Genomic DNA, 22,173 nt, shown 5'->3' with positions numbered 1-22,173 from the left:
GGACACATCACGGCTGACGCCAGAGGTGATGAGACAGGTACACACCACCTGGCTGAGGGAAGCCGGTGAGAAGGCCGTGCTGTTTTTCAGTGGGCGCAGCAAAGGGTGGATGAGCTGACCAGACTTGGTAAATTGTTATTTACAGTTTCTGAGCTTTTAAAAGAAGAGCTTCCCCAGAATCGGCCCTGATTCCAGACCCACAGCGTCATGATGGCTCTGGTCACCCTGTTGTCCCTGCTCCTGCTGGGAGCCCAGGCCCAGCACGGGGCCGAGTGGACCTACTCAGGTAAGGCCCACCCCAAGGGCTGCACGCCCCCTTTCTGCCATCACATCAAGGAAGGGGGCACCCCCTTCCTGAGGACGAAGCCTGGCCTTTCGGGGCGACCACGCACGATGATTGTGTACGGTGCTTGCTGGGGTCTCAAGGTCTCGGGCTGGGGCGAGAGCGTACTGAACTTAGACCTCGGCTAAGGAGGGGAGGGCAGAGCTCTCCCCCTTCCCGGATCCCTGAGTCACCCACAGGGTTTCTGCTTTGCTGCCCCAGAAGCTGGCTTGAGAGCCCACTTAGTGCTTACGAGGGCAAAGCCATTTGCTCTCTTGGTCTGTGTAGACAGAAAATAAAGCAGTTGCAGGGGGCTCCCTGAAGCCCCACCGAGGGTGTGCGGGGTTTGCAAGAGCTTTCTTCCAGGAAATTTCACGATACACGGTTTATCCAGAGCGTCTCGACGTGCCGAGGACCCAGTGACCATTGCATGGCCTCCAGGCTGGCCTCTCTTGGTCGCCGTGGCCCTTCTGAGACCCCAGTCTCACATCCAGAACCCCACTTATAGGACGTGAAGTGGAAAACCCTGGCATTTAGCACAGGTCCCGGCCCACATGTGGACCAAAGAGAGGAAGACAGTGGGGTTCAGACACTAAACACCCCTTCCGTGTGGCAGGGGAGAGAGCGCCTGCCTGGTCCTCCTCTTTTCTGTCCTGGATGGAGGCGTGGGGCCGGAGAGGATGCTCGTGGCTGCTGGCTGATGCAGGATCCAGGAGCAAGCAGGGTTTTGAGCCTGCTCTCTGCACAGTCTGACCTGGCCGCAGACACAGGGTGAAGCGTCCTCCCAGGGTGGATGTGTCCTCTAAGTCCTCTAAGTCAAGGGCAGCAGAGTTCGGAGCATTGTGGCGAGGCTCAGGAAGTCCAGCTTCAGAGGGCGGGACAGCTGACTCTGACCAACCGCTCTGTCTGGACCAGAGGATTCCCCTACCCGGCCCAGTGCCACGAGACCCCGGGGCTTCTGCTTGGTCAGGCCCATTGGTACTGGGTGTGGTTTGAGGGTAAGGAAGAGGGAGGATTCCGACAGTGGAGTGTCCTCCCCAGCTCAACACAGCCTCTGAGACGGGGCCCAGGAGAACTCGGGCAGCTGCTGCGAATGCCTGTCGGGGATACTTGAGAAACACCAATGCTGGTAAAAAACCTTTTGATCCATGAAGGGGCTGTGTTCAGGACGTCTGGCCTTGCTCCTGGCACCTGCCCCTAGGAAAGAATTGTCTACAAATTGGTTTGTATTATTAAACAGTGAAGAGAGGTACAGAGAAAAAAAGAATTGACTTTTTATTGAACCGAGAAGCTGTGAGAGGCCTAAGTACAAATATCTTCCTCAAAACAAGCTATGGATGACGCTGTCCCCTAAGGGGGAAAGAGAGCTGGATTCCCTATTGCAAATGGAGGAGACCAGGACCCACAGTTGTTTGGAGGCCGAGTCACCCATTATAATGACTTGCTTTTATCACCCTCTCTCCTCTCTTCTGTGATTAGTAACTACCTTAAAAAATATAAATTTCCTTATTTTGATATTTTTTCAACGAATCATTCTAGGTCATCCTTGAACCCGATGCTTCCTTTCTTGTCCTGAATCCACAAGTGTAGGCACCCAGGTGGTCTTTACCATACTGGGAACCAGTTAAAGGGGAGGGGTCAAGCAAGGAGGTGGGGAGGTCCTGCCATAGGGCGTAGGGCGTGGAGTGGGCCGTGGTATTGTTGGGGGCTGGAAAAGAGAAACTGCCATTCAGAGGAAGTGAGGAAAAGGCCCTGAAAGTAACACAGGGGTGCCAAGCCCTCGAGTACATTTATCAGCCGACAGTCATGCAAACGAAAAACCAAAGCTATGTATTAAAGACATCCATTGCTTTCAAAACACGAAGGCATGTTCTCAGGGCCAGTGGGTGCAACAGGAAAGTTACAAACCAGCCCCAAAGCCCCCCAGACACCAGGGTCCGTGGAGCTGATTTAGAGGCCCCTCCCACCTCCTTCTGGAGGCCTGGCCCTGCTTTCTAGAAGACAGGCCTCTGGTCTTGACTGTGGCCTCTGCAGGCCTCCTGTTGGGCAGGCCCAGCTGTGAGCTGCAGACTCTGGCCCTGAGTGAGTGCCCACAGGGAGCCCCTTGCACTGTGACCCCCTGGACTCTCTCCTGTGTCAGAGGGGGTGCTGGATGAAGCACACTGGCCGAGGGAGTACCCCGACTGCGGGGGGAAGAGACAGTCGCCCATCGACCTGCAGAGGAAGAAAGTGTGGTACAACCCTTCCCTGAAGGCTCTGAACCTGTCGGGCTACGAGGTCCAGCGTGGGGCCTTCCCTATGATCAACAATGGCCACACAGGTAAGGGTGGGCGACAGGCTCCCGTCCCCGGGTGGGCATCGGGGGGAGGCAGGCAGGCAGGGCTGCCAGGAGCTGTATGCACAGAGATCCAGAGTGTGGCCTGGGGGCTACAGGCCTCAGACTCGGGGTTGACCGGTGTCAAGTCCTGGCACTTCGTCCCTGGTTGGGCAGCATCCGTCTGTAGACTTGGTTCCCCACTGGCCCCTTCATCCTGCACTGACCTCTCTCTGAGCTCACTCTGACCCAACCAGCAGGAAATTCAGCGGACAGAGAGGCAAGCCACATGACCCACTGTCTGTTCTGTTGATCTGTGCCCAGGTCTGATCTGCCATATTTTCTGTGTGGGAAGGTCAGACAGGAAAAGCTGGTTTTGGGGGCCTCCATTCCAGAAGCCTAGAGTGCTCAACGTTTGCAGACATCCTTCTGATTTTTTTCAAGTGGGCTCGTCTCCTCTGAGCCTCATGACAAGCCCAGAGGGGGGCATTTTTTAAGCTGAAACCAGAGGCTTTGGGAGGCCGAGGGACTTATGGTCATGCAGTCTATAGTGGCCAAGCTGGATCCAGGCCCCGGATGTCTGATTCCTCGGTCATGTCCTCCTTGGAAACTTCCCTCTCCATTCCCATGGAATGTCCATTCGCATGGGTGTATGGCGGGGTAGGGGGGGAGTCATAGGACTCAGATTTCCTTTTTGCACTATTAAGAAAATAAAACCAATTGCCCTTGATGGGGCTGGTGAAGGTAGTAGATCTCAGATAGCTGTGATTTGGATTACTGAACTCCACACGTAGTTCGTGAAAGCCTCGTTTTATCATCCATATCAAGTTCCTGTTTCCAAAGTTACTCTCTGAAGCTACCAGCAGGTTGGCAGAAGTGTATGGCTTCTTTCACTCAGTAATATGCATTTATGGCTCCTCCGTGGCTTTTCATGGCTTGATAGCTCATTTCTTTTTAGCATTGGATAATAGTCCATTGTCTGGATGCACCACAGTTCATTTATTCATTCACTTACTGAAGGGCATTGTGGCTGCTTCCAAGGTTCAGCAATTATGAATAAAGCTGCTATAAACATCAATGAACACCAGTGTGTAGATTTTGGTGTGGACATAAGTTTTCTACTCATTTGGGTAAACACCAAGGGGTGCGATTGCTGGATCATATGGTAAGAGTCTGTTTAGTTTTGTAAGAAACTGCCCAACTCTCTTCCAAAGTGCCTGCACCATTTTGCATTCCCACCAGCAATGAATGAGAGTTCCTGTTCCTCCACAACCTTGCCAGCAGCATCTGGTGCTGTCAGTGTTCTGGATCTTGGCCATTCTATTAGGTGTGTGGTAGCACCTCATTGTTGGTTTAATTTGTATTTCCCTGATGAACTATGCTGTGGAGCATCTTTTCATATTTGCCATCTGTATATCTTCTTTGGAGAGGTGTCTGTTATGGTCTCTGGGTTATTTGTTTTCTTATTGTTGAATTTTAAGGATTCATTGTATATTTTGAATAGCAGTTCTTTATCAGATGTGTCTTATACAAATATTTTTTCCCAGTCTGTGGCTTGTTTTCTAATTCTTTTTTTTTTTTTCTTTTTTTGCGGTACGCGGGCCTCTCACTGCTGTGGCCCCTCCCGTTGAGGAGCACAGGCTCCGGACGCGCAGGCTCAGCGGTCATGGCTCACGGGCCCAGCCGCTCCGCGGCATGTGGGACCCTCCCAGACCGGGGCACGAACCCGTATACCCTGCATCAGCAGGTGGACTCTCAACCACTGTGCCACCAGGGAAGCCCTCTAATTCTTTTGATATTCTTTTTTGCAGAACAGAAGCTTTAAATTTTAATTAAGTCCAGCTTATCAATTCTTTCTTTCATGGATTGTATCTAAAAAGGCATCACTGTACCCAAAGTGGTCTAGGTTTTCTCCTATGTTATCTTCGAGGAATTTTATACTTTTGCACTTTACATTTAGGTCTGTGAGCCACTTTGAGTTAATTTTGGTGAAGGGTATAAGGTCTGTGCCTAGGTTCATTTTTTTGCACGTGGATGTCCAGTTGTTCCAGCACCATTTGTTGAGGAGACTCTCTTTGCTCCATTGATAATCTTTGCTCTTTTGTCAAAGATCAGTTGAATATATTTATGGGGGTCTCTTTCTGGGCTTTCTATTCTGTTCCACTGATCTATTTGTGTATTCTCCCACCAAGACCACACTGCCTTGATTGCTGTAGCTTTTTTTTTTTTGGTGACACCATGTGGCTTGCGGGATCTTAGTTCCTGATGGAACCCGTGCCCCCTGCAGTGGAAGCGCGGAGTCCCAATCACTGGACCGCCAGGGAAGTCCCTACTGTAGCTTTATAGTAAGTCTTGAAGTTGGGTAGCATCAGTCCTCCAACTTTGTTACCCTCCTTAAACACTGTGTCAGCTATTTTGGGTCTTTCGCTTCTCCATGTAAACTTTAGAGTTAGTTTGTTGATATCCACAAAATAACCTGCTGGGATTTTGATTGGGATCACATTGAATCTCTAGGTCAAATTGAGAAGAACTGACGTCTTAGCAATAGTGAGTCTGCCTATCAAGGAATATGGAATATCTCTCCATTTATTTATTCTGTGATTTCTTTCATCAGAGTTTTTCAGTTTTCCTCATATAGATCTTATATGTAATGTGTTAGATTTATACCTAATTATTTAATTTTGGGGGGGAGGTACATAATGTAAATGGTACTGTGCTTTTAATTTCAAATTCTACTTTTTTTTAATTAATTTTTTTTTTTGGCTGCATTGGGTCTTCGTTGCTGTGCGCGGGCTTGAGGTGAGTGGGGGTTACTCTTCTTTGCGGTGTGTAGGCTTCTCATTGCGGTGACTTCTCTTGTTGCAGAGCACAGGCTCTAAGTGTGCGGGCTTCAGTAGTTGTGGCTCACAGGTTCTAGAGCGCAGGCTCATTAGTTTTGGTGCACGGGCTTAGTTGCTCTGTGGCATGTGGGATCTTCCTGGACCAGGGCTCGAACCCCTGTCCCCTGCAGGGATTCTTAACCACTGTGCCACCAGGGAAGTCCTAAAGCTTATTTTCAATTTCTCTATTTTGTTGTAAACAAGGGACAGTTAGTGGACCAGTACTGATTGATTGATTTTTGTTTTTTTAATTCCCCGAAACACATATGCATAGGCTCCAGAAAAGCTTAAAGGCTGAAGTACTGGGCCTGTAGTGTTCAAGGGGAAGGGCAACACTGCTCTCTTAATAGGTACTATCAGCCACTCCATTTATTGGGCTCATTGAAAGGAGGGATGATCTCTCATTCATCCTTCTATCCTGGTACCTGGCACAGAGCCTGACATAGATTAATGTATTTGAGGTGAAAAGACTTGTGCATGAAAGGATAAATCCCCAAATAGGCTCCATGAGCGATGCAGGATTCTGAGTAGGTTGTTGTTGTTGTTGTTTTTTTTTTTTTGGCTGCGTCTGGTCTTAGTTACGGCATGCAGGCTCTTCGTTGAGGCACCCGGGCTTCTCTCTAGTTGTGGCTTGCGGGCTCCAGAGCGCACAGGCTCAGTAGTTGTGGCATGCAGGCTTAGTTGCTCTGCAGCATGTAGGATCTTAGTTCCCTGACCAGGGATCAGACCCACATCCCCTGCACTGGAAGGCAGATTCTTAACCACTGGGCCACCAGGGAAGTCCCCTGAGCAGGTTTTGATCTTTGAAAGCTGCAGGAGCAAGACTGGTTCTGTCTTTGTTTTTTTGTTTTTTGGGGTTTTTTTTTGTGGTACGTGGGCCTCTCATTGCTGTGGCCTCTCCCGTTGCGGAGCACAGGCTCCGGACGCGCAGGCTCAGCGGCCATGGCTCACAGGCCCAGCTGCTCCGCTGCATGTGGGATCTTCCCGGACTGGGGCACGAACCCGTGTCCCCTGCATCGGCAGGCGGACTCTCAACCGCTGCGCCACCAGGGAAGCCCCCGTCTTTGATTTTTTTTTAACTTTTATTTTGAAATAGTTTTAGGTTGGAAAAATTGCAGAAATAGTAGAGAGTTCCCAAGTACCCTTCTCCCACTTCCCCTAATTTTAATATCTTATAGCTAGACTGTGTTGATACCACATGATGAACTACACTCTAGACCTCTTTTGAATCTCATCACTTGCCCATAATGTCCTTATCCTTGTGCAGCATCTAATCCAGGACCACACATTGCATTTTGTCATCATATCACCTTAGTCTTCTCCAATCGCGGTCAGTTCCTCAGTCTTTTGTAACCTTGACACTTTGCCGTTGTTTCTGGAGCACAGAAAATGCTCAGATCATGTGTTTTTTCTCTGGTCTGATAAGAACTTGGTTAAATTAGTTTCAAACAAAGGGGAGTAAGTTCTGCAAGTTAAATTAATTTTTTTTTCAGAATCTGGAAGGTTCAGCAAATTGATTTTTGGGAGGACAGATATTTGTCCTCACCTTTTCAAAAGCACAGTGATAAGCCCAGAATTGCTGCCATTTTTCAATCTGGCCTGTGCGATTCTATTGATACAGCTTGAGAATTGAGACATTCTTTCTGCAGGGAATTGTGTTTCAAGGGAAACATGCTTGTCTGGATCTCTGTTATTGCCCCTAACAATAACACTATCTCTCCTCCGCTCTCCAGTCTCTGGGGACAGATGACTGCATATCTCCTTTGAAAACCTCTTCCATTTTTCTCATGTGAGCAGTGATTTTTGAGGCCGGCTACAGTTTAAGCACTAAATGCAAAGCACCTGTTCTGCCAAAGGGCGTGTGAAAATCTTTGAGGCTAGATTTCTGCCTTCTGGCATATTACATTATGAATTTCATCACAGCTTCCTGCTGCTTTAGATAATTTGGGAGGGAAGAAGGGGTCATTTGACAGATATCAAATACCTACTATTTGCTCTTTAAGAAAGTTTACTTGTTTATAACCATCTTTAATGACTTTAAATAGAAAAACCTTGTTATCAGGAGAGATGCTGACTGTCCCTTTTCAAGTCCTAAATTATACCCTCATAGATATTTTTCTTGGTCATTTTCTGGGGTCACTCTCCATGTCTCCCTTTTGCCTGGGTCATTCCAAAATATAGAGATTTCTCTAAGACCTAAGCCAGTGGAATGAGCAAGGCAGCTGTCTCACCAAAGTAACCTCCCTGTAGAAAGTCTGTGGGGCACAAGGCAAAAGGAAGCTGGAAGAGTGATCCATTTTCTCATCGGCAAGAACCTAACGTTTGGGGCTTCCCCGGTGGCGCAGTGGTTGAGAGTCCGCCTGCCGATGCAGGGGACACGGGTTCGTGCCCCGGTCCGGAAAGATCCCATATGCCGTGGAGCGGCTGGGCCCGTGAGCCATGGCCGCTGAGCCTGCACGTCCGGAGCCTGTGCTCCGCAACGGGAGAGGCCACAACAATGAGAGGCCCACGTACCGCAAAAAAAAAAAAAAAGAACCTAACGTTTGAAAGCATCTGTTGATGATCACATCAAATTCAATCCCAAGCTAAGAGTCTGTGTGCTCCCTGACTTGCCACAGCATGTGGTCGTTTGTCTTCTGAAGACAAGCTGAAGCCTATAATGGTGATGTCCTGTCCAGGCCCAGTTCTGGCCCAGCTCTGCCCTGACCAATGAACTGAGTGACTCTGCCAATCTTCCTACCAAGGTTGGCTTCCTTGTCCATAAAATAAAAGTACTGAAGCCCCGCAGGGATGCTACTTTCTACGAAGTGGGATGGGTTGTTAGTTGGTCTAGTTCTAGAAGTCGATATGGGATGAAGATTTTAACCACATCATAGAGAAGATAATGACCTCAACTTGACCTTACAGAGTACTCACGCTGGGTAGTAAAGTAATCAAAAATGTCCCAAGAGGCCCCACTTCCTATTCCTACCCTGTGGGCAAATTCCAAAATTGGCCAGAGGTGGAGAGTGGAATTCTGATTTCCACACTCATTAGCCCTGTTTTTTCAGGGCTCCCCCCTTCGTTAGGGCTAACGAGCTGGACCTGCCACTTGGTGGTCCTGCCCCTGACCTTCTGGTCCTGGGTGGGAAGGTGCGTGCCCTGGGACAAGTGCCTGTCCAGCCCAGCTTACTCAGTGCCTGGTCCCCATCCTTCCCCATGTGCCAGGTGCCCATCCTTCCCCATGTGCCAGGTGCCCCCTCTCTGTTGGTCACCCTGCTCATGGCAGTCTAGGCCTGTCTATAGTACCAGCTTGCCCCAGGAGTGGACAGGTGACCGGGAAAGCTGCCTCACCTGTAGGCCTGGCCCATCCACGCCCATCTGCACACTCCCTGCCCCTCGTCTTCTCTTCCAGTACAGATCAGCCTGCCCCCCACCATGCGCGTGAGGGCTGCCGATGGCACCCAGTACATAGCCCAGCAGATGCACTTCCACTGGGGTGGCGCCTCCTTGGAGATCAGCGGTTCCGAGCACACCATTGATGGGATCAGATATGTGATTGAGGTACCCTGAGGATCCTCTTTCTTTCAAACTCCATAGTCACTTTTCTTATTAAAACAGCCAAAAAGACTTTGTGCAGTGGTGAGTCAAGTCACCTGACGTTGAGTTTATTTTTCATTCATTTACAACAATTTACTGATCACTGCTATGTGCTGGGGGTTTGGGCAGGGTCCCTGCCCTCACAGAAGTCACCCCAACACAGGAGTTTACAGCCCACAGAGTGGGGCAAGCCCTCTTTAGTTTCAACTGGATTTCTATGTGGTAGATTTGCTGGTTTACCCTCTTGCTTAGGATGACCACAGGTTTACAGTGGCCTCCTGGGGTAAGGGGGCACATGCCCACTCTAGGGAGACCTCAGGAGAACCCAGTGGCCTCCTATGATCCCTTGGACTCTGCCAGCTTGTCTGCTTGGGAGAAGGTGAATTGCCATCTCCCCAGAATCCCACTCATACTCTTTGCATTCTTGGAGAACTTTCTGGTCTTGATAGATCTTGTAGCCCAGAGGGAGGGAGATGGTGGTCAGAGGTGTTTATGTGGGTCAGCTGAGGTGTGGGATGGAGCATCTTTTTTTATTTTCCCCCTTCCCTGAAAACCTGAAGCACTTAAGGTTTACAGGAACTGCCCTTGACTTACACTTTCTTGCTTCCACAGATTCACGTCGTTCATTACAATTCTAAATACAAGAGCTACGCTAAGGCTCAGAAAGCACCGGATGGTTTGGCTGTGCTGGCAGCCCTCGTTGAGGTAGGCTGAAACTACACATGCAAAGTTATAAATTGGTGTCAAAACAAGGTGTAAAGTGTAGACGAAGGGTCTTCCTACTTGTCCCTCCTCATTTGTTCCTGAGCTCACAATTCTTGGAAACACTCACCCAGTGAAAGACCTACCCTTTTTCCAGTCCTTGCTCACAGTTGCTGTGTTCCTTCTGTGTCACCAACCTCAAGGACATTGCATAACTTGGACGAGCTGACTTAAAAGAGCTGGGATCACAGAAGGGTTCACTTGACATAAACTGCTCTGAGGGCAAGAGGAAGCCTGCAACCCCCTAGACAAAGCCAACGTCTCTGCATTTCTCAGAAACTCTGGAGGGTGGGATTTATGTCTAGGTAGCAAGAAGTGGTTAGTGAGGGCTTCCCTGGTGGCGCAGTGGTTGAGAGTCCACCTGCCGATCCAGGGGACATGGGTTCATGCCCCGGTCCGGGAAGATCCCACATGCCGCGGAGTGGCTGGGCCCGTGAGCCATGGCTGCTGAGCCTGCGTGTCCAGAGCCTGTGCTCCGCAACGGGAGAGGCCACAACAGTGAGAGGCCCGCGTACCACAAAAAAACAAACAAACAGGGCTTCCCTGGTGGCGCAGTGGTTGAGAGTCTGCCTGCTGATGCAGGGGACATGGGTTCGTGACCAAGACCGGACCAGGAGGATCCCACATGCCGCGGAGCGGCTGGGCCCGTGAGCCATGGCCTCTGAGCCTGCGCGTCCGGAGCCTGTGCTCCGCAACGGGAGAGGCCACAACAGTGAGAGGCCCGTGTACTGCAAAAACAAACAAACAAACAAACAAAACCCAACCATATCAGTGCTCTGGAAATGGACCAAAGACAAATAACAAGGTGAGGTATTTATTTATGATAAATGGCTAGAATTTTGAGTAAGAACAATGGGAGTTTGTGGACATCTTGCCTGGGGCTGTTCCCATCCCCTTCCCCTAACTTGGTCAGCAAGGTAGTTTTATCAGGGCAGCATGGACAGGAAAACCAGCAGCTTCACTGGCTGGTACAGGGACTAATTTGATTTGGAGTAGAAGTTGAAAACCCATGCCCAGGGGGCACTGCTGGTAAAAGTAGCAAACAACCGAAATGACAGAAAACAGGGAAAACTTGCAGGTTTGATAGTCTGAGATTGCAGTTCTAGTTGAGGTGAGTGGCAAGTGGCAGACCAATCAGAAATTTAACTGGGAGACGAGCCACAGAAAGGCTGTATAAACTTCCCAAGAAACCCTGATGGAAAGTAAAGGCTGAGACTGACTTGGTAACTGGCTGATCTTTGAATGGCTGATCTTCTCAACCCACATACAGATCCATCAGCAGAGGGTGCAAATCTTGGGCTCACGGGGTTTGAGCACAACCTCTGCAAAAATCATTGGCCACAAGACCATGTGGACCCTAGATGGCCCCAGGCTAAAAAATAAAAATAAGACTTAAGACCTAAGCAGGCTCATCAGCTGCTATATACTGTTGTGAGACATATCCTGCAGAAGAAGTCCAGGCAAGTCACTAAACAGTCACATGAACAACAACAAAAACCTCTCAGGACAATTTTTAAAAATCAGAATTCAGATTTTCTGCCACGTATTATCTAAAATGTCCAGTTATCAAAGAAAAAGTTGGGCATGCAAGGAAATAGGAAAATGTGATCCATATTTAGGAGAAAAAAAAGCAGTCAATATAAACTGACTCTGAGTAGACCAAGAGTGATTTAGCAGACAGTACGTTCTTTATTATTATTATTATTATTTTATTTTTTGGCTGCTCCACGTGGCTTGTGGGATCTTAGTTCCCTGACCAGGGATCAAACCCTGGCCCTCAGCAGTGAAAGCATGGAGTCCTAACCACTGGACCACCAGGGATTTCCCTAGCAGACAGTACTTTCAACAACTATCATAAATATGTTCAAAGCATGAAAAGAAAAAATGTTCAAAGAATTAAAGGAAAAATATGATGACAATGATTCAAAAAGGATCTCAGTAAAGAAACAGAAACTATAAAAATGCACCAAACGGAAAGTCTAGAGTTGAAAAGTATCATAAAAAGATGAAAAATTCACTACATGGGCTCAAAGCAGATTTGAGGCAGCTGAAGAAACAACCAATGCATTTGAAGACAGGTTAAATAAATTATTGAATCTGAAGAACAAAGGAAAAAGCTAGAAGAAAAATGAACAGAGCCTTAGAGACTCATGGGGACAAGTTCATGCATCCCAACATATATGTAATGGGGGTCCCAGAAGGAGAGCAAAGAGAGAAAGTGACAGAAAAAAATGTTGAGGAAACAATGGCCAAATTTCCCCAAATTTGATGAAAAAACAATAATTTACCAATCCAAGAAACTCAACAAACTCCAAATCTGATAAACACCTAGACACATCAAAATCAAGTGGTTGGGCTTCCCTGGTGGCGCAGTGGTTGAGAGTCCGCCTGCCGATTTTATTTAAATAAAAATAAAAATCAATGGTCAAAATTGACAAGAGAAAAAGGGTTCATTATATAGAGGGGACTGACAGTGCCTTAATGGCTGACTTCTCATTAGAAGCAAGGCATCAGAAGGCAGTGCAATGACTGACAATCAGGATTCCTATGTCCAATCAACCAATTTTCAGAAAGGGGGCAAAATAAAGACATTCCCAGTTAAACTAAAACTGAGATAATTGTTAATAGATCTGTCATACAAGAAAAATTAAAGGAAATCCTTCTGGCTGAAAGGACATCACACCAGACAGCAACTCAAATCCACAGAAAGAGATGAAGACTGCCAGAAGTGGTAAATATGTTGGTAAATATAGAAGACTATATTCACACATACATATATACACACACACACACACACACACATATACATACACATATATCTATATATACATATATACATATTCTTGTCTTCTTTTAATTTCTTTTTTTAAAAAACCCATAAGATTGTTTAAAACAATAATTATACCTCTGTAGTATTAGCTTTACAATGTATGACAAAAATAGAAGAAAAAATGAGGAAGAAATAGAGCTATATTGGAACAAAGTTGCTATATTTTACCAGAATTAAGTTAGTATTTACCTGATATAGGTTGTGATAAGTTGTATGTGGTAGTCACTAGAGCAACCACTAATAACTTAACATGGTTAAATGGTACACTAAAAGTATTTGTTTAACACAAAAGGTAGAACAGAGGAACAAAAAAAGATGAGACATTTAGAAAACAAATAAATGGCAGTCAGAAATCCAAGAAAGTCTGAATTTATACCCAGTGGAAAAATGGATCAGCATCACTGACTGAAAAGAACCATTGTCCATAGACCTTTTTCACGAAAAGCAACTATTCTGACTTCTAAAAAGTCAACACTCATACAATAAATAAAGGATGGCGGTGGTCAGAATTGGAGCAGTTTTGCCTTGGACATCTGGCTTTCCTTCACTCAGTCAAAAGTCCTGAGGATGAAGAAGGGAGCACTTAAGAGCAAGCCCCCGCATCACCATGAATCTGGGGACTTCCCTGGCAGTCCAGTGGTTAAGACTCCATGCTTCCAATACAGGGGGCATGGGTTCGATCCCTGGTCAGGGAACTAAGATCCTGCATGCCGCATGGCCAAAAAACCAAAACCAAACAAACAAATGAAAAAACACAGTGAATCTGACTGTGGCTGATATTACCCAAAACAGGGTCACTGGAGATATCTTTTTTTTTTTGTGGTACGCGGGCCTCTCACTGTTGTGGCCTCTCCCGTTGCGGAGCACAGGCTCTGGACGCGCAGGCTCAGTGGCCATGGCTCACGGGCCCGGCCGCTCCGCGGCATGTGGGATTTTCCCGGACCGGGGCATGAACCTATGTCCCCTGGATCGGCAGGCGGACTCTCAACCACTGCGCCACCAGGGAAGCCCACTGGGGATATCTTGACAGTGACTTTTGCCCATTCCTTCAGGACATCACCAGTCACCACCAAGAAGCTCTTTTCCCTGGAAGCTGCCAAAATGCTTCAGATCTTGTCTTTCTGGAAGAGACTGGTGAGCCCAGGCACTTGGTGGCAAAGAACAGCCAGATGGTCTCCCCCAGCACAAGTGGGGCATGGGTGGGCTGCCTCCTTGCCCTTGCGGCTCTGCTCAATCAGCCAGTGTACAAAATAGCTGGATTAGCGGGGATAGTACTGGATGGACGGCCCTTCTCCATTAGGTGACCTGCTCTGTGTTTCTCCTGCAGGTCAAGGATAATGCTGAAAATGCTTACTACAGCAACTTCATTTCTCGCTTGAAGAGCATCAGGTATCCAGGTAAGGGAAACCAACAGCGGCTGCACGAGGGCAGAGGAATGAGTGTGAGTGTGATGGGGGGCAGGGGAGCAGGGAGGAGTGTTGCTGGTAGAGAGGATGGCAGATAAGCCTGCCAGGGGACGCTCCCCTCCCTGTGTAAGGTCTCTGGTTCCAGCAATTCCCAAGGTTGGCTCAGGCTGTGCACACCTCTGAGAAACCCGTTCATAAACTCTACCTGTCAATTGCCACGGTTGGAACTTCTGGATGGCCAGAGTTCCACTAATGAGGGATACCTTCATTTAAGTGACTCTCACCTCTGGCCCCAGCTGGTAGTGATGATCCTGGTCCCTAGAGAGAGATGGCCTCCTTGGCTTCAAGCTGAGAAGGATCTCAAGAGTGAAGCCTCTTGTCACGGTGCCTGTACACACAGACACAGGGCTGGTCTCCCTTATCTCTGCCGCCAGAAGGCAGGGTTCTTGTCAGAGTGTCTGCCTACTCCCATGGTCAACCCTTGACCTTGAGCAGTAACCAGGTCTGTTGCAGCCTTGGTTGTGTGCATCCCACTTTGGCCACATCTCCCAGACTCCAGGTCCCTGACCTCAGTCCTCACCCCCTCCAGCAATCTGCTGACCTCCAAGCCATGGACCTCCACGTTCTCACCACTAGTCACGCCTCATGCCTCTCATCTCTCTTCACCTAGCTTGGATTCCATGGACCATACTTCTGAGACGCCCACTCAAATGCCCTCCATCCTTCCACAAGCTCACCTGGCAAAGCCCCAGACTAACTCCCACTTACTCTCAGACTGTAGCCAAATGGCTGAATGTAGCTAGAGAGAAGCACACAGACTTCTAGCTTCATTCACAGCGACAAATATATACAAGTACTAACACTGCTCAGAAATCCTGAAATACTACTCTGGGCATTTGCTTTTCCCCTCTCCAAAATTACTGCATCATATTTTCTCCTCTCTCCCAAAGCCCCTCCTCTCTGGCCCCAGCTTCTCCCTTGGAGGTGATGCTTGGCTTCCCACTCCATGGAGAAGGTAGTCAGAAACTCACTCATCTTAACCTGCCTGCACCTGACCGAACTTCATGTCCCCTCCTCTGTTACACTGGATGAGAGGTCCCTGCTCTGGTCCAGGACCCACCTTCCATGTGGGCACCGACCCCCCCATTCTCAGGGCCTTTTCTCCTGCCCATCTCCCCTCTCTCCTGCATCTCACCCTTCACCTGATCACTCCACTCAACGCACAGCACAGTGCACTCATTTCTTCCATTTCAAAACACAAACCCCCTCTCTTGACCCCATCATTCCCTCAGCTTCCACCCCATTCTCATCTCCCCTTGAAAGAGTTGTCTACTGTCCTGTTCTCTTTTCTCACTCACCCTAAGCCTTCAAGGGCATCCCGGTTGTCAGATCTCCTGGGCACTTTTCTCCTCTTCTCTTACTCCACCTCCAAACAGTGATGCGTTACACGTGGCTTGCATTCTGGCCAAACCCCACCCCACCCCCAGCACTACTCTCTTGCTCTCTCTTCCTGGCTCCTGCCTTAATGTCAGAGGGTGCCAGGACTCTGACTTCTCTTGGTGACCTCATGTTTAGTCCCATGGCCTGAATTGTCATCTTCAGGCTGTGGACTCCAAAAATCTCTGGTCCTCCAGGCAACCACAGCATCAGGCAGCACAGGTGAGGCAAAGTAGAGGCGAGAACTGTCTAGTTAATCTACTGACCATGAACAAAGCCAGCAGGAGACACCACAGGCCTGTGGTATAACCGAGGAGTTTCCTTGAATTCACTGACCTCAGATATTCTATTTCTACTAACGGATCCTGATATATTTCCTTCTCCAATTCAATAAATTCCACTGCTGATCAATACTTCCCACAACACTGGCCTCTCTCTGAACTCTGGATTCCTTCACCCAACTGTTTAGTTGATGTTGCCATATGGATCTAGAACTTAACATGGCCAAAGCCTAACTTATTCCCGTCCCTTTCCAGGCTTGTCTCTAAACTGACTTTCTCATTTCAGCAAAGAGCATCCTCATCCATCCCCTTGTTTAAGCCAAAAATCCCCAAAATTTTCTGGACTTTCCTCTTTTCATTCCGCACCCTGCCCTGCCACACCCAAACCATCAGTGGGCACTGTTGTTTTTACCTCCCTGCTTCCAATTCTTTGGGGTATATTCCCAGAAGTGGAATTTCTGGATCATGTGGTAATTCTATGTTTAATTTTTTAAGGAACCACCATTTATTTTCCACAGTGGCTCCACCATGGAATTCTTCACTCACTTGAACGTATTGGAGTTATGAAACAAAATCTATGCAGTAGAGTCCTTTAGAAGGTTATATCTTGAAATCCATCCAATAAAAACAAAACTTAGAAATCTTTTACTTATTCATGGGATTATGCACTACTACATTTCACAGCCTTGATTAAAGAAACCTGTTTATGTATATATCAAAGTGATATCCTCTTTGCCATTAAAAAATGCAAAAGTGCTCAGGGAAGGTGAAGCAAAAGTCAACTCGACTCCGTGTTGCTTTGATAGTCTCTTGCTGAGTTCAGGGACTCAGCATCACTGACATGAACAAAAGAGGAATTCTATAGATGCAGTGATAAATGTGGGTGCTGTGGAGGCTTCAGATGCCTTGTGGATGTCCCCCTCTCTACACCTCACCTGTGGCTGAGCTTGGTTCCCAATGGGCATGGCAGGAAGCGCTCATGACCTAATGCCTGCACCTGGACTCCTGCTTAGTTCTGATTCTGCCTTTCTAATCTCTATCCCTCCCCTTCATTTATAAATGACCACAACTCAAGGAATTTTGTTCTTTCTTTGAGAACACTTACCCAAAAGCCGTAGGAGTCATAATTTCTTTCATTTATCATAAAATGTATCCTCTGCCTAACAATGATGATGGTGATGGCTACACTCATGAGCACTTTCCTATGTGCTGGTCCAATGCCAGCACTTTATAAACACATTCCCCTTTACCCTCACAGCAATGCTTCTGGGTGTCCCCTTTTTACAGACCCAGCCAGGGCCACTCAGCCAGGAGGAGGTATTTGAGTGGGTTTCTGCCCAAAGTCTTTGCTCTTAACCCTCCCCTGGAAGCAGAACACTGGGGGATGTTTCCCAATGACCAGGTTCTATGTCCCCCTGCTTAAATCAGGAGATTTAAAGATGGTGAGATCTGAGCCAGAGCTGTCCTTGCAAGGGGCAGCAGTGGTCCCTAACATTCTTTTTTGTCCCCTCTTTTAGGACAAAGCACAGTTCTGAGGGGCCTTGACATTCAGGACATGCTACCTGGGAACCTCCACTACTACTACAGCTACTGGGGGTCACTCACCACTCCTCCCTGTACTGAGAACGTCCACTGGTTTGTGCTGGCAGATACTGTCAAGCTCTCCAGGACACAGGTAGTGTGTAGAATCACTTTATCAAAGTCTCTCCTTTCAACAGCCTGGTTAACAAGAGTGCTCCCCAAATCTCACCTAATGCTGATACCTGGGTTCCTACAGTGTTTTCCATGTACAGGGCTGCAGTGCCTCACCTCTATTGCTATGGGTGATCTTATTAGTGTTGTGGCAGAAATGGGCAAACAGGCATCAGGGAATCCAAGAAACCTATAGGTGATGCAACACAAAAACTGGGACGTGGTCCAAGTCATAGGACAAGAGTTGCAGAGTGAAGGCAGATATTTACTGAGTGCTGCTCTCGCCAGGCACTGTTCTATATGAAGTAATACATTACTTCATAAATGACTTCATGCAAGAAGGATAGCTTCATATTTAGCCTTTTACCACATAAAATGCCTGTAGCCCTTTGAGGGGAAGAGCTGTATCAGTTGTCTTTTGTCCTTCAGCATAGCATGGGTACATAATAAATATTTGTTGAGTTAAATAAAGGACAAATGTTACTGAGGTTTCAAAACAAAGCTGACATTTCCTTCTGGGTGATGTTCTTCCTCAGAAACAAATATTTCTTTTTTTAAACTTTCCATTTCCCTATTCCAGGAAAAGGTGGAAAGACCCCTATTCTTATAACCACACAAAAAACATTGCCAACCAGGTTGGAAGTGCCCCTAGATACCTAACAAAAGCCAATGTCAACTATCTCAGGAAAAATGCACCTTAAATCCAGATCTATAAGAATTTACATGGGGCTTCCCTGGTGGCGCAGTGGTTGAGAGTCCGCCTGCTGATGCAGGGGACATGGATTTGTGCCCCGGTGTGGGAAGATCCCACATGCCGAGGAGCGGCTAGGCCCGTGAGCCAGGGCTGCTGAGCCTGCGCTCCGCGACGGGAGAGGCCACAACAGTGAGAGGCCCACTTACTGTAAAAAAAATAATAATAATAAAAAGAATTTACATGAATAAAGTTACCTGAAATGAGCTCAATTTTTAAAAAATCACAAAGTATCAGGAAAAAGGCACTATGAATGAGTGTCAGCAGAAATAGAACTACAAAGATTTCAGATATAGTAATTATCAATTAATACAAAATATGTTTAATATGCATAAAGAATGCATAATATGTAAAATTAAACATATTTCGTATGTTTAATATGTATAGAAGTTTTAAATATGAGGAAAGAACAAAGTATAAAAATGACCAAGTAAACCTGAAGAAGAAAAAAAAACAAATGGGTTGTTAATTTCTAGAAATGAAAAGATAGTAATGGAATTAACAACCCAACAAATGGGTTTAATAGCATGTTAGACACAGTTCAAGAAAGAATTAGTAAACTGAAAGACAGAGCTGACAAAATTATGTAAAATGCAGCACAAAGAGAAAAAGTGATGGAAATATGAAAAAGAAGTAAAGAGATATAGAGAATATACTAGAAAGGTCCAACAAATGTCTGGTTGAAATTTAGAGGGAGACGAGAGGTAGCATAGAGAAGAGGGATAATTTGAGAAATGTTGGCTGACAATTTTCCAGAGAATTGAAAGACACCATGTCATATATGAAGGAAGCCCAACGAGTCAATGAAAACAAAAAGAAGCCCACACTAAACCATCACAGTGAAACCACAAAATATCAAAGACAAAGAGAAGATTTAAAAATCAACCAGAGAGGGCCTCCCTGGTGGTGCAGTGGTTGAGAGTCCGCCTGCCGATGCAGGGGACACGGGTTCGTGCCCCGGTCCGGGAGGATCCCACATGCCGCGGAGCGGCTGGGCCCGTGAGCCATGGCCGCTGAGCCTGCATGTCCAGAGCCTGTGCTCCGCAACGGGAGAGGCCACAACAGTGAGAGGCCCGCGTACTGCAAAAAAAAAAAAAAAAAAAAAAAAATCAACCAGAGAGAAAAGACAGATTTTCATGAAAGAAATACTATAGACCAAGAGTAGATTCAACACAGCAACAATGAAAGTCAGAAAGCAGTGGAACCATATTTTCAAAGAACTGAGAGAAATGAATAGTTAACCTAGAGTTGTACAGGCAGCAAAAATGTCTCTCAAGAATATAGACAAGGGACTTCCCTGCTGGTGCAGTGGATAAGATTCTGCACTCCCAATGCAGGGGGCCCAGGTTCGATCCCTGGTCAGGGAACTAGATCCCACATGCATGCTGTAACTGAGAGTTCACGTGCTGCAACTAAGGAGCCAGCGAGCCACAACTAAGGAGACCGCGAGCCACAACTAAGGAGCTGATGAGCCGCACCTAAGGAGCTGGCGTAACGCAACTAAGGAGCCAGCGAGCTGCAACTAAGGAGCCCACCTGCTGCAACTAAGGAGCGCACATGCTGCAACTAAGGAGCCAGTGAGCTGCAACCAAGGAGCCTGCAAAGTGCAACTAAGGAGCCCTCTTGCTGCGACTAAGGAGCACGCATGCTGCAACTAAGTAGCTGGTGAACTGCAACTAAGAAGCTGGCGAGCCACAAGTAAGGGGTCCACATGCTGCAAGTAAGGAGCCTGCCTGCTGCAACTAAGGATTGCATGTGCTGCAACTAAGGAGCCGGCAAGCCACAACTAAGGAGTGAGTGAGCCACAACTAAGGAGCCTGCCTGCCTCAACTAAGACCCAGAGCAACCAAATAAATAAATGTTAAACAAAAAAGAATGTAGACAAAATACAGACATTTTCAGAAAAAACAAAAATTGAGCTTGCTTCCTGGTATGTCTCTGTTTACTTCTTTCTCTCCTTTCTACTATTGACTAAATACTCATAGAAATAGATTAAAAGAGATTGTTGGAGGAATGAATGGGTGGATTAATGGCCTGGCACATAGCACCCAGAACCACTTCTGGAATTGAGATCTTCTCACAACCGCTTTGTCAGGGTTATATAAGTCCAAGCTCTAGTTCAGTTGTTAGCTAAATTTAAAAACTCACCCAGTGCCTCTCCTCTCCATAATTCCCTTCATGTTGCCTGCAGGTTTGGAAGCTGGAGAATTCCTTATTGAATCACCAGAACAAGACCATCCACAATGATTATCGTGAGACCCAGCCCCTGAACAACAGAGTGGTAGAAGCCAACTTCATGTCTCAACTTAATCAGCGTGAGTGAGATCAACTCTTGTTTGTTCTTTGCAATTTGCAATTATAATTTCCTGTTTCCCTCCTTCTCTGGGTGGACCATCTCTTCTGGCAATAGTAAGGGAATGAAAAGGGACTTCCCTGGTTGTCCAGTGGTTAAGACTCCATGCTCTCAATGCAGGAGGCATGGGTTTGATCCCTGGTCGGGGAACAAAGATCTCTCATGCCACACGGCATGGCCTAAAAAAATAAAAAATAAAGGAAGGAGAGTTATCTAAACAGCAGAAGGCTCAGGGCTGTACAGCGCTTTGGCAAAGGGGATGACTCATTTTCCCAGTCCAGGCAGTGGTACCCGTGAGTAGAACAGAGGGGACGATGAGTATGAGCAGCTACATGATTTATTACCCACCTAGTTTTGGCCAGAGACAGTAGGAGAAGCAAGATATTAAGCAACATCCAGATACTACCATAAGAGTTTCAGCTCAAGTTAATCTTTTTTTTAAAAATTAATTTTATTTATTTATTTTTGGCTGCGTTTGGTCTTCATTGCTGTGCGCGGGCTTTCTCTAGTTGTGGCAAGCAGGGGCTGCTCTTTGTTGCAGTGCACAGGCTTCTTATTGCAGTGGCTTCTCTTGTTGCAGAGCACAGGCTCTAGGCGTGTGGGTTTCAGTAGTTGCAGCACATGGGCTCAGTAGTTGTGGCTCACGGGCTCTAGAGCACAGGCTCAGTAGTTGTGGCACAGGGTCTTAGTTGCTCCGCGGCATGTGGGATCTTCCCAGACCAGGGTTCGAACCCGTGTCCCCTGCCTTGGCAGGTGGATTCTTAACCACTGCACCACCAGGGAAGCCCCTCAAGTTAATCTTATCAAATCCAACTCAGATATTTCACACTTCTATCTTGGTCTCTATTACAAACCCATCCACACCTCCTCCTATAAATTCCCTCAAGGTGGGGTTAACTAGACCACAGTTGTCTACTACCTTTTCTTGGGGATCAAGCTGCAGACACCAGGGTGCTGGAAGTAGGCATGAGGACTTCCAAAGTTCTGAACTTTTCCTATTAACTCTTCTTTTTATAGGCTCTGAGCTCCAGTTTTATCTAAACAATATTGACAGTAACCTGGAGTACTTGAGAAGGTTTATTGAACAGAAGAAAAAACAAAGAGAAAAAGACAAGGGTAGTGACCTTGAAGAGTGAGCCCTGCCTTGTCTCCAAGAAGCTCTGTATGTCTGGATCACACCATTTCCACTGAGGCACCTGTTTAATTTATGATTAAAACAGGAGAAACCATCATCCATGAAAGGAAGTGAGATGGCTTAAATATATGAGAAGGGATTTGAGTTAGACAACACCAATGGGAAGTGATTGGAATAGAAATTTAAAGGAGATGGAGACCTAACCATCCTCCTCTCGAATCACGCACATGGATGTGTCTAAATTACAAATCAGCCCAAACATCCCTACAGCATGTAGATGAAATAAAATAACTTTGGAAATTTGTTACTTAAAGTTTTCTTTTTTCTGTGCCTTTGTACCACTTCAAATATCCCTTCTTTGGTCTATCCTGAGGGACCCCGGTGATGGGGTAAAAATCAAGGTGGGAGGGATTTCCAGGACGAAGATTAAGA

The 22,173-nt window shown here is 46.9% G+C and overlaps 1 protein-coding gene across 1 annotated transcript; it reads left to right on the top strand.

The window, feature by feature from the left end:
- Nucleotides 1-207: 207 nt before the first annotated feature.
- CA6 (carbonic anhydrase 6) lies at nucleotides 208-21,930 on the top strand (the record flags this gene model as incomplete). The annotated part of the gene is made up of 8 exons (XM_081224967.1): nucleotides 208-286; nucleotides 2,463-2,642; nucleotides 8,910-9,058; nucleotides 9,707-9,799; nucleotides 14,014-14,083; nucleotides 17,328-17,485; nucleotides 20,445-20,568; nucleotides 21,624-21,930. 8 exons carry the CDS (start codon nucleotides 208-210, stop codon nucleotides 21,740-21,742), a joined length of 972 nt encoding a protein of 323 aa, XP_081081093.1. The 3' UTR covers nucleotides 21,743-21,930.
- Nucleotides 21,931-22,173: the final 243 nt, after the last annotated feature.

The sequence above is a fragment of the Mesoplodon bidens genome (assembly GCF_964165515.1).
Source record: "Mesoplodon bidens genome assembly, chromosome: 2".
Taxonomy (NCBI): Eukaryota; Metazoa; Chordata; class Mammalia; order Artiodactyla; family Ziphiidae; genus Mesoplodon; species Mesoplodon bidens.
The sequence above is the reverse complement of the archived record's forward strand: the minus strand, read 5'-3'. Positions and strand labels throughout refer to the sequence as shown.